Source organism: Amblyomma americanum, chromosome 10, assembly GCF_052857255.1.
Source record: "Amblyomma americanum isolate KBUSLIRL-KWMA chromosome 10, ASM5285725v1, whole genome shotgun sequence".
Taxonomy (NCBI): domain Eukaryota; kingdom Metazoa; phylum Arthropoda; class Arachnida; order Ixodida; family Ixodidae; genus Amblyomma; species Amblyomma americanum.
The window spans coordinates 105,171,276-105,184,303 of record NC_135506.1 but is presented as its reverse complement, the minus strand read 5'-3'; the positions used below and the strand labels follow the sequence as shown (position 1 = coordinate 105,184,303).

Genomic DNA, 13,028 nt, shown 5'->3' with positions numbered 1-13,028 from the left:
CTCCTCCCTTACAGTAGTCCTCATTCAAAAATAATCAAAAGAGCAATAGCCATTAATTGCCTCAATTCCGCTTTGAAAAAATCATGTCCGCATCAAATGTTTGAAAGTGTTCAAATGCAAACTGAGCGATTGCGCATGTCCGGCTTTCCTCCAGATTTATTGTCAGCTGTTGCAGAGACGCTGCTACAAAAGAAAAAGCACATCAAAAAGACGGATAAGCAAGACCAGGGGCTGTCAACGCAAGTAATTCCATACCTTCACAGAGTTTCTCATAATCTTAAGAAAGTTGCAAGCAGATACGGTGTTAACGTGCTCTTCTCTGCCCCAAGCAAGCTATCAGAAGTTTGCCCAACGATGGTTAGTAAGAAGTAGTTAGTAAGGCCGATTTGTACTATAAACCACCAACTCGTTTTCACCCGTTGCACTACTAAGGTAGTGTACAGCATTCCGCTCACTTGCAATAGAGTGTACATTGGTGAAACGGGACGCTGTTTTAATGAGAGAGCTAGGGAGCATTATAATCTGGTGAAAGAAGGGAAAAGTGGTCATCTTGCTATCCACTGCCGGGATTGTAAGTGTAAACCCATATCTCGGAAAGCTAAAATTTTTGGATGTGGAAGGGATTGGATGGAAAGAGATTATTGAAGCATATCACATCAGAAAAGCAGGTGGTCAGTGTGTCAGCACCGCTTCCTTGTCTCTTCTTGATAATGAAATGGCATTTTTGGATCATTGCCCTTGATTGCCAGGAGGCGATAGTAGTGCTGTACTTAAGCTTTGGTATTCTAAATAAAAATCAGCTGGAAGTGCAGCATTCGTCCTGTCGTATGTGTCTTTTTCACCCCCGTTTTTCCGTGCTGCTTCGTTTTCTCAAGATGCCTCATTACCGATAACAGTGTCAGTAAATAAAAACGAAAAAATTTCTTCTCTAAAGAGAAAAATTTCTGATATGGCCTGAAACACTCTCTACATGACAAATGTAATTTGTGTAGCAGATTTCATTTTTGCATTGACTTACACTTTTGAATTCCAATAACCTAAAATGTTGCTTTTGAACAGTAAACAAATAGTCTGAAACTGCTGCACCGATTTACTAATTTGTGAAAGCCCGCCATGGTACCAAGTCGCTACGCCTCGTACAAGAACAGCCAAAATAATACAGAGCATGATTCAGTATTTAAACTTTTTTCACATGCTCTACAGAAAAAATATGGTTTTTTGGATATATTCATGAGCTCACCAGCAGCATTTGCTAGAATATGTATTAAGTTCCTCCGAATTCTTGCCAAGTAAAGCACAAGAGCAATTTGATCACTAAAGCATGCGCCACAATATTATGGCCAAGACTGTACACCCACCACCACATATTTAAGGAACACAAATTTGCAAAAGAAATTTAATTTCTTTACGTCCAGTTCCCACATATTCTATAATTTAAAGGTGTACTAAAGAGGAATCTGAACTACTTTTCTAACCGCGGGAACTATCTGCACATTCCGGGCATTCTTAGAAACCTATAATTATTGTCCTGTGAAGCCGATTGCCCTAATTAAATCGAGTTAAATGTCCCGGCTCCCATCTTTTTTTTTTAACTCAACACGGTAGGTTGGAGGAGTCGACCAACGCGTCAGCCAGTCCTGTGGCGGCTTGCCGCTCTGCCATCGGTGGAGTGATTGGTAAATCAGAGTCCACGTGTATTTTTATTTCCGTGGGCCTACTTTGCGGCTATATTGTCTGTGGCTGAGACTGTTTATTCACAGAAACCTAAAAAACTAAATAAATGCGAAAGCAAAGTCGCCACTGAACTGGCTGAAAGGCACTACATGCGTTGGTTGACTCCCCCTACCAACCGCGTTGAGTTAAAAAAAAAGGCCTGAGCTGGGTTGTTTAATTCAATTTAATTAGAGCAATCGGCCGCACAGGACAATGACAATAATTCAAAGTTTTCTAAGAATGCACGGAACGTGTAGATAGAGTTCCTGCAGTAATAAGAGAAGTTCAGATTCCTTTTTAGTGTATCTTTAATGTTGCACTATGTAATTGACAAGCTGGGAATTAGACTGCACGTAAGAATTCCAGCCTGTGAGCAAAGATGGCAGTGAAATGTGTTTCACTAATATTGTGCCCCACAGACTTTTTGGCTGCAGCTGTACATTATTCTATCTTGTGAGCCCACCTCCAGAAGTCTCATCTTCATCTGAACCTCTTCATTTGTCTGGATCATCTCAGGTCTCCGTGATCGTCTGAAAATATAAATGCTCTAAATGCTACATGTGTTGCTGAAGCACAGCACATAGGTTATTGCAGATAAAAACAACCATAGGGTGGCTAGTCAACATCATTACTTAACATCTTTATATGAGGGCGCATGATGACTAGGGGATAACAGATCTGCACCTAGTTGTTCTTGAGGAGTTAATTCCTTTTCCTCTCGATGATCGCTTTATCGAGAACTTTTTCCACTTTTTAAGCGAGCTTATTTACACTCCTTCAAACATTCTCTCCATTTCTCATTATGCCCAATGGCAAACACCTCGAACAAAAAAAAAAGATCTGCAATTCTGTATACACTCATGTAAAGGGCGCAACTTATTTTTCGAGATAATGAATTCTCCATCTGCACGACAGCACATATTGTATGACCAATTAGCCCGAGTCTGGCGAATGTTTCATAAAAGTAAACAACTGCAAGTCTAGATGATATGACGGCATACAGGAAGGCATTGCTGCATAATGGTGAAGCCTTTGTGCGATAAAGGTTTTCAGCAGAGTGTGAACAGAATGACACTTCAAGGACACGATCATACTGGGCTTCACTGGGTCAGTGTCCAGTAGTTCCCCAGAGAACGTGCTGTACAATAAAAATTATACACATGTGACATGCAATTACTCTTTGCAGACTCTTTTGCTCAAATATTGGCTGCCAAGTTGGGGGAGGAGGCAGCACAAATGTATACACTAGTTTTGCAGAGAAAAAAATAACTAAAATGCCAAGAAACTATTGTGAAAAGGCAGACTTCTACACTCGTGCATATTGCTGGTTCTGCACACTTTGGTTGTGAATAAACAAATTATTTTGTGAGGTGTCTCAACTTTTGCAGCGAATTTACAAATGCTCATGAGTGCACCTAGTTGTTCTTGTGGAGTTTATTTCTTCGAGTTTATTTCTTTTTCTAAAACTCGGCACACATAATTTTCTGCTAACTTTGTAATAAAATAACTAAATTAAAGACGACAACTAGCTGCCCATTGCAGAACAAACTGAAATCACCCACATGCAGTTCCAGCAAGCACTTTCTCTTACGGATATGAATGAGGAATGCAGGTATAGAACTCGCTGCATGCATCCATCAACTCCTTTTGGCTACTACTCTTGTTAATGGAAGCTTCAACCTTGCAGAGTGCCTTGTAGCCTTCACGGATCTGCTCCCTCGTAAGCTTGCCTGCAAATAATCACACACGTCACTACACTACAAGATGTCCAACTACTAGTATGCCTTCATTCAGTCTGAATTAAGTTGAAAAAAACTTACCCAATGGCATTTTGACCACATCAAACTTCATATCAATGACAAACTTTTGCACTTCCTTGACATCAGATATAAATATCATGAGATCCTGGAAAATCGATAATGCAGAGACCGACTCAAGCTTCTTGAAAGAGGAACTTTAACACTAGTACTTACCTTCACGCTTGGCTCAAGTCTGCTTTTGACAGTATTGTTGGCAAGATCAACAACCTGCTTTTCTATATTCTCACTGTCAGTATCCTTGAAAATCAACATGAGCCATTAGCACAAGTATTCCACTTTCTAGTAATTACACGCATGTACTCACTTCTCCTGTGTAGTCCATCTTGAGCATATCATACTTTCCACTGTACTTAATAAAGCTGTGTTGTTTGGACCACTCATTCTTTGTTTTTTGAAGAAACCTATAACACAAGAAAGCAGACACAGCAGTTAAAACACAAGATCACTTCTTCACTAAAATTTCTCAGTAAGACAAATAAAAAAGTGACTAACTTTTTCTCAAATAGTACTTGTGCCTTGATGAGGTTATCACCACAGGGGATCAGTGAGAAAACTCCCTTTTCTCCGACACGACCCCAGCGGCACCAAAGGTAATAGCTGCGATCATGTGAGTTTACGAGAAGCTGCATTGCATAGAATTTGTTCATATTTTTTTCCAAGCATGTTTGAGTAAGCATGACATTGTAGAATCCTTTGTTGTTTGAATAGACAAAGGCTGGTCCTATAACAGTGCACAAGGGGTCAACAGGCGGGAGTACCCCTAGTGGCTTTTTTTTTACATCTTCAGCAGCAGGTCTCCCCTCGGGCTCTTTCTCTGCCGGTTAAAAATAAAGACAACAAAACAAAAACAGGAGACAAAATTAGCTGATGAACATAAAAGAAATCACGGCAGTGGCACCACGAGGCAACATAACACCTACAGGTGACCACAGCGCTGGTACAGAAGAGAGACAGCACAAGCAAAAGAAGAGAGACAACAAGGTGTGATGACTCTTCTGTTCCATCCTGTGTAAGCGGTTCCACTTGTAGGTAATGCACTAACCAGCTCCACTTCTTGCCTTGCTGAAGCAATTTAAAGTTTTGGAAATAAACATTTTGAGCAAATACTGCTGATGGCTGGGCTGATAAAGCTCCACTGGGTGAATGACTCGAACCTGATAGAGTGCAGGCTCTTTTTAGAATTCGTCTCAGTGCAGTGCAGATATAATTTAACTAGTTCAATTCTAGGTGCAAATGCTTATACAGGAGGATCTCTCTGAACATATAACAGTAATAGACAGTGTGCCGACCCCATACAAAAATAGCGCCGACTTGTGTGCACATTTACCACAAAACATGCATTAATTTTTACAGAGAAATTACTGTTCACACTGATTATAATGGTAAGGTTGTCATCTGTTGCTTGCACATTCATTCATTCAATATAGTGGTACTTTACTAAAAAAATGAAAAATAAAGCATCCCAGCCCAAGCCTTTTAAACGAGCTCTGGAAGTGGCTCTCAATAAAGTTGTGGTGTGCATGGAATGTAAAAGGACACCAATTGACGAATATTCTCCAGCCAAAATTTTCTTTAATGCAGGCGGAGCTTCCCGACCTCCCGGAGCAATGCTGACTGGCAATGGCCATGGTAGCTGCCCGACGTCTAAAAAGGATCTAACCAATAGCAATCCCTTGACTATTACATGAGTGACGGAGGAGGGTGTGAACATGAAAAAGTCACCGGAAAGGGCTTGAGAACTTTCACACGCAATAGTGGGATCTCTGCTATATGTAGAGTGTATTATTTGGCTCAGGTGTTTATGACAACACAATGCAAGTTGATGTGCTCTCCTCAAAAGGTGTTTCAGAGCCCCTTTAAGTACAACGGGCTTTCACTGCTAGTACTGGAAGGTCAAGGTCATCTCCCTTGGTTAAAGCAAAATATTTGTTCTCAAGTGAGATCCTGTATTCCTGCACTTTCCCACTTACCGTGAACTAGTTTACCTGCTTCTTCCTCAGTAGTTATTTGCACTCACTGTTCAAATCTAGACTAATTCTAGCTCTCACTACCTTACGGATGCTATATCTCACCTTGCCTAGCACCTCCACATCCTGCACGATGCCAGCATGAATGCATACTACAAGGTCTATTTCAATTTTGGTATCCCCATTCAGACCCTTCCATGCTCATTTCCTGTTCTCACATTTGTAGAAGGCATTTACAATTGATACAAACCATTTCAGTTCGCAAATGCTACTAATAGATCCAAGCTGCTATTCCTAGAACATGTGCCCCTACTACTACCTCGTCGTCTGCCTGCTTTTTGACTTCCTGGGAATCCGCCTTTTTCATATTCCTGTGCTGCCACCTCACGTACAACGTTGGAAGCTCACTGGAAGGGTACTGTGCGCCAAACTCGGCTGGACTGAGTGCCGCTGCGGAGCACGTTTTGTTGGAATCTGTCAACGATGGCGTGTCCTGGGCAGCACCTGATACCTGGAGGATTTCTAGGATTGACTGATGGCTGGGTGCGAAGTCCGAAGCAGGCTGCTGTGCCCACCGAAGAGCAAATTCTTCAGTATCTCCGATCAACCGGCATGCGATGTGAACGCCAGCTGAGCAAGGGCCGCCACTTCAGATATGAAGGCTACATTCGGAACATAATGTTCAATGAAATATGCCCGATCAGTGAGGTTGGTGTTTTCCGCTGTGTAGCCTGCCATCCATTAAAAGGTGGATACTACATAGTGCACACCGTAGTGCAGAAAACGACAGGAGACAACAGTTTTCATGAGCAATCGTTGTGCTCAAGCGCTGCCGAATAGCTACACGAACTACAAAAGCACAAGCGTACTCGCAACATGGCAGCTCTGCTAGAATTTCGCTATTTTCCCACGGCACACCGCTGCATAGGTTAAACAAGCATGCGCGTCCATAAACATGAGCGCGAGGGGCGCATATTGAGTCATTCCAGCGATACCACGCAGCGCTCTTCATCATGGATATGATGCGAACACACGCATAACGCACCTTCTTCTTCTGCCTCTTAATACATGGCACATACCCACACCGGAGGATTGGCCAGGGTGTAGTGGCATAAGCAAGGAAATTTCAATAGGAGATTATGACAAAATCTAGCACCATGTGTGAATGCTCTCGTAGCTTTTTTTTTGCTGTCCGCTCCATCGCGCGTTGAAAGCAGCTCACAGCACTTGCCCAGTCGGCCTTCTTGCTTGAGAAAGCAAAAAGCGTCGGAACGAAGTCTAAATGCCGCGGTGACATTCGAGGCCTTCCTGCCCATGGATAAACCATTTCGTGATAGACTGCATACGAATTTAACCACAATATCTTGTCCGTACCTGCCACAAAGTGATTCTCGCACAGTCTTGACGTACTTGACGGTGCCCAAGGGCGGCCACGATCGTCGAGCCGACGAACTGCTTTTATCCACGCTTTGCGTCGAATGCGGTCCCGGGAAGCGTTCGGAAAGCAAAAAAAATCCGAGTGCTTCCCTTTACACATTGGGCATTGCAGCCGTATGTAACACATGTCGTATGCATCGTCAAATGCGTCGCGCTGAGCGCCCGACGCTGCACCCCGCGTAAGAAGCCGGTTTGTTTACACTTCCACGGCCGGTCTCGAGTGGAGCGCGCGACCCTTCCAATATGTTTCGCGACACCGCCGCCAGGGGATGGGCGCATGCGCAGTCGCGTCGTGAAAAAGGCGGATTGAAGTCACCCACCAGTACTGTGTACTGCATTCTTTGTTCACAGCCGTTTTTATGTTTTCAATAGAACCTTTAGACCATCTTGTCATCATGACTGAATGTAGGTGTGTGTAAGAGTGAACAATCTTCAACTTATTAAGTGTAATTATTAACTTAATAACAATTATTAGCATATTAAATCAATTATTATTAAGCTTAGCTCTTATTAGGCGTAATTACATAAACTGCCACCCTTTTGTTAATGTTGGACAATTTGTTGATGTTACCAGATATATCCTTTGTGTCAAAAATCCTACATCTGCAGTTCTTGCCTCGCTACTAAACCACTGTAAGCAGAATATGCACCCACCCTTTAACACTGTTATATGACACATTTGTCCTCCTAACCTCACTAACACCTATGATATCTGATTTAATGCTCAATAGCTCCTTGAAGAGCGCTGCTAGGCTAGCCTCCAGGGATAATTTTCTTGCATTAAACGTTTCCAGGTTCAGCTTCTAGCGTTGCCCTGTCTGGACCCAGAGATGCTTAACACGCTCCGCTTAACAGGCCTGGCCACTTCCTTGGTCAGTTGCTCTGCAGCCACTGGGGAAATGAGGGCCGGAGGTTAGTTGCTGTATTGGAATTAAAGGTGCTTACGCAGCACTACACCAGAGTGGCCAAGTACTGCATACACGTGGATGTCCAAATACTATTCTCATGTGAGGGCAGGTTGTTGTTCTCTCAGGGAACCTTAAGGCGCGTTTATACTCTGACAAAACGTGCGCGACACAGCAACGTCACGTCGGCCAAAGCGAGACCCTCTATACTCCAACTGCGCTTAACCGCCGACGCATTCGGTGCCTTTGGCGCACTCTGACCGCACTGGTGGAGGGAGACTTGGAGCATGTCTTTATTTCGCGCCGAGTGTGCCAGCCGCGTGTGCCAGGCCGGTTCCGCCTCTCGTCGGGGCGGCGCTGCTTCATAAGTACACGAGAGATGGCGCGTCTAACGTTCTGCGCATGCACTACTCCTGGCGCAGCCGCTGCGCTGCGTCAGAGTAGTTGGACTGTAGGAGGGCCGAATTCGCGCCTGGAATGGCATCGCCAGCCTGACATGACTGACCACTGCTGGCACTCGCCTGCGCCCCGAGGAAGTCTGAGTATAAACGCGGCTTTACTAACGTGGATGAACCTTGGCTACCATAGCATCCCTGGTCCTTGGCTCTGTTAATTGCTGCCGGGATCAGGCAGCAAGCACCCTAAGTTTAGTAGGTGAATTCTATTAACACTGTAATTTTTTCTTGTTTTAACCAGTGGAGAACTGCGACGGCATAAGCATCTTAACCACAAGCCTTTTGCACACTAAATGAATGCACTACCTCTGTGCCCATATAATTGTGTAGTAGGCTACAAAATTACAGGGTAAGGAAGCTAGAAAGGATACTGGCAAACTCTCCAAGGAGACAAATAATCCGGTTAAGAAATGCCAGAGCATGAAGGTCATGATCCCTATAGATACTAGCAGGACTGTCAACGCTAATCAATTAGAGTAAGGTAAGAGCCTAAAGTACCACAACATGGAGAGGATTGAGCAAGCTCTAAAGAAATGAGGAAACCTAACAGCGACAATGAGAAAATTGGGCATGGGCAAAAATCAGATGTACATTTGCAATATGGACACAATAGTTAAATGTAGCCAAACGATTCTACACAGATTTGCACAGAAATTGAAATAATTATGACGCTAATGAAAAAGACACTAGGCCAAGGAAACAGATATCCCATCGGTAACAAAGGAGGAGGTAGGGAAAGCCTTAGAAGCAATGAAGAGGGGAAAAGCAACAGGAAAGGATCAAGTAACTACATATTTGTTGAAGAATGGAAGAGACATCAGGCTACAAAAACCTGCCACCCTGTATATACAATTCTTCATGACCTCAAGTTTGCAGGAAGCATGGAAGAATGGAAGCATTATTTTATCCTATAAAAAAGGGGGTGTAGCGGAAGCTAGGCTGACTAGCTTGTTTTCTGTTGCATATAAGGCATTCACAAATGTAATCACTAATAGAATTAGCTCAACCTTAGACTTCAGTCAACCAAAGGATCATGCTCCAAGGGGTTTCCAGAAAAGGGTACTTGACAATGGACCATAATCACACCGTCAAACAGGTTACAGAGAAATGCAAAAAATATAATCTGCTTCCACATATGTAACCAGAATATAATCAGCCCTTCCAGACAATCACTCAACCAATGGCTAATACCCCTGTTACATGGCATTCCTCGAAGGCCTTTCCAGCAAAGGCACCTCTTCACGAAAGGACCAAAAGCTCAAAGGAGCAGCAATACAGCTACACGGCACAGCCCAAAGGCAAAACAGTTGTTTAGGCTTAGCACCCGCTGCTGTGCTTAAGGCGGCTGAACTGAGTGTTTTAAAATTAAAGTGGTGTATCCTGTCCATTTCTTGAGCTCAGACAATTTTTTTATTCTAACTGCTTCCTTAAAAGAACTGCAACAGCTACTCTCAAAAGCACCGGCAGGTTTTGTGCATTGCCTTGGCCACCAGGGGCGCGCAACACTTTTACTGTCTTGAAAGCTGGGCATAAAATATAAATACCCTTGCAAAATGCAAAGCCGGATGCACCTTTCGTATCTTTTTAAATATGTCTTCAAACATAGTTGGCTGCATCTTTTTTTCATTGCTTTTATTTTTTTACATTACACAGCACTGCAATTGCTGGTTCTCGAAGGCCGCGCCTTTGGGCTACACAGGTCCCTGACGGGTGCCTTCGTCTCCAAAGCCTCTAGCGGCAAAGTCGCAACATTTGTGCCGTGCAGCTGCACTCCTTACGCCTTTGGGTATAAGGACCTGATTCTCAAAGGCTTTTGCAGTGCCCATGTGACAAGTGTATAACATCAGCAGCCTATTGCATAACCAGGATATGAAGGAGACATAAGTAAAGGTGCTAGAAAATACTTACAGGAACTGCACAATGACCCTAGTACACCACAGGAAAAGTGATAAAATGGCAATCGGGAAGGGTCAGACAAGGAGACACCAATTCTTCACTGTGTTTATCAGGGGAACACTCAGAGAATTTAGTCGGGATGAGTGGGGATACTTTGTTGATGATATTGCCTAGGCATTTAATGCGGGGGCCGAATTGCAGCATATGATTGAGGACTTTAAAGGGACTCTGAAAGGGGCTCCCAAAAAAGGTGTGATATTCCTGGGAAATTAAAGCACCACTTTACTAATATCCTCCAGCAAGAATTTTTTTATGCATTTCGTAGAAGCTAAGTTATCTATAGCCAAAATTTGAATTTCAGTGTTTTCGCACCTTTTGCTCTCCTCTCGTCACTTTTTGCACACTCAAATGTCAGCGCTCCTCCACCGTCCCTATCGATTAGTAATTCAACAAACAGCCATCTCTAAAAGAAATACGCAAGAGTGTGAGACGGAAAAGTGTGCGAGCATGAAAATGTCGACGAAAAGGACTCTCCAACTTTCGTGCGTGGTTGCGAGTTCTCTGCTGCATGTAGAATTATATTATTTGACTCAGGTGTTCATGACAACAGTATGTTGTGATTGAGAGCGTTTGTGTGCTACTATCCTATTCCAAGCACATTTTCAAGCACTTCATCTTTCTTTCACATGCATCATTGTGAAACTTACTTCCCTTTCTTCCAGTCAATAAGGTGTACATAACTGATTCATCCCTGTCTCGCTATCATGAGAATTATGTTGGGCAACAGCATCATCGCTCTAATGACTGGGATGATCAGAATCCACAATGAACATATGTGTGTCATCATCATCACTGGTAGAATCAGACTCGATGCATATCACAGGTGCATTGCCATCATCAGTGATGTGATAAGAAACAGGAATCAATTACAACAACTTCCATCAGGCATTAAACTGATAGCATGGCAAGCATAGCTATGGCTGCACAGCCCCTTGCTGAAACCACCTAGTAACAAATATTTGAACTATCTGAGAATCGAAACAAATTTATCTTTGATTATTCAGTACTATCAACATAATTAGAAGCGTCAAATGAGTCAGCCAGCTCAGGTAATGTTGTGCTATAATGCACTGCAAGCAAGTCTCCTCTTGCTTCCAAATGAGGGCAATCGGGGCAAGTCGCAAATTGACAACCTACTGCTTTCATTCCCAGTGCTATTTTTTTCGCTTTCCAAAATAGACTGCACTGGTGGGTGCAAGTTGGAATTTCAAAAAGTAGGCACGACAGTTTTCTTTTGGTTGATAAAGATGAGCATCATAGCCTGGCTTGAAACAAGGCTCTCAGGAGCTTGGCATAGTTAGTGTGCTGGATAAGTTTGGCCTGGCATTTACGTCGCATCACTAGGTTCCATAAACTTGACTTCAATGGAGGATATGCTTATATCACTATAAAAAGTAGAGAAGAACAAGGAATGCAGCAAACATGCAAGAAAAGAACAATGTCACAACGAGCTTTTCAAGGTCAGAAGCTGCACAGCTCAAGCTCATGTGAGCCAAAATAATGAGCGTAGTAGAAATAGTATCCGAGAATGATTTTGTTACTTAGTGAAATGTGGAAATGCTAGCGTCTGTGTTGTGTTACCATCCTAGTCCAAGTACATTTGCATGCACTTCATCTTTCTTTCAAATGCATCATTGTGAAACTTACTTGGCTTTTTTCCAGTCACTGAGGTGCACATAATGGATTCAAATGAAGGAAGCTCATCGTTGTCGTCGCTATCATGAGGATTCTTTTGGACAACAGCATCATCGTTCTGATGACTGGGATGACCGGAATCCACAATGACCGTAGCAGTGTTGTCGTCATCATCAGACTCAATGCATATCACAGGTGCATCGCCGCCGTCAATGATGTCATCAGACTCTGAGTCAATCACAATAACTTCCTCCACTTTCTTCTTCCTTCATAGAGACAAAAAAAGCAATAAGAGGGAGGTAAGATCAAGGAAGAGAAACAAATCTTTTAGTACTAAGCAACAGATCAGTAAATAGGACATGCAGACACCCAACAATGTAAGGATAAAAATTCCCAGCACCTTGCTGTATCGTGTAAAAGAACAGCAGCAACAACCAAGGCACTGCATGCTTTGCAGCATAATGTCATGCCACATGTCATTTTGTAGTCCTGGGGTCATCAAATGGGCTTGATCAAGAGTGGCGGCGGGTCTCATCGACAAAAGGAGAATTACTTTGTGTACTGTACTATTGTTCATAATACCTGCTGTCAGACTAAGAAACAGAAGCCAGCTTCTTGAAAATCCCCCTAAATACACTTGAATGAGTAGCATAAAGTGACCACAGCTGCTCTGAAATCTTGAAAAAGAAAGGCATGATCATTGCCAATTTTCCAGTGGTTTTCTGTGCCAATGGCACTAGGCGCTCAAGCAAAGGCAGTGGTTTCACGCACATACGCCCTATAAACAGTCACACTGCTAGAATACATCCTCCAGAGCTATTCATAATTTATTTCTGCCTAGCACAAACAAGAGCCTTATGATAACTGAAGAGTTTCACTAAAATTAGACAGTCGACACTATAAAGTTCTTTTCGCGGCACCATCTTGAAGAAAGCGCAAGCCCCACGTGGCCTATTAAAAGCATTGGAAGCTGCACTCTCCAACTAGCCGCGGAGGTCAAGGACTCAACGTAAGGTCCGGTTGATTCACTCTGCACGATGTGGGCTAGTTCATGCTGATGCAAAAAAGTTTGCACTCATGCAATGCCAGTTCAGTGATGCAGGCACAGTACTACACTTGTGCCGAAAAGAACAAACACAA

General features: G+C 43.2%; 1 protein-coding gene across 1 annotated transcript in view; it reads right to left on the bottom strand.

Moving 5' to 3' along the window:
• The window catches only part of LOC144106573 (poly [ADP-ribose] polymerase 2-like), a 67,158-nt gene that overhangs the window by 42,824 nt on the left and 11,306 nt on the right, over positions 1-13,028 (bottom strand). The window contains exons 2-8 of the mRNA XM_077639420.1: positions 11,901-12,154; positions 4,026-4,347; positions 3,838-3,934; positions 3,687-3,770; positions 3,534-3,618; positions 3,305-3,443; positions 2,177-2,243 (exon numbers count right to left, since the gene is read on the bottom strand). Of these exons, the coding sequence (XP_077495546.1) occupies positions 2,177-2,243; positions 3,305-3,443; positions 3,534-3,618; positions 3,687-3,770; positions 3,838-3,934; positions 4,026-4,347; positions 11,901-12,154 (1,048 nt within the window). The remainder of the gene's footprint in view (positions 1-2,176; positions 2,244-3,304; positions 3,444-3,533; positions 3,619-3,686; positions 3,771-3,837; positions 3,935-4,025; positions 4,348-11,900; positions 12,155-13,028) is intronic.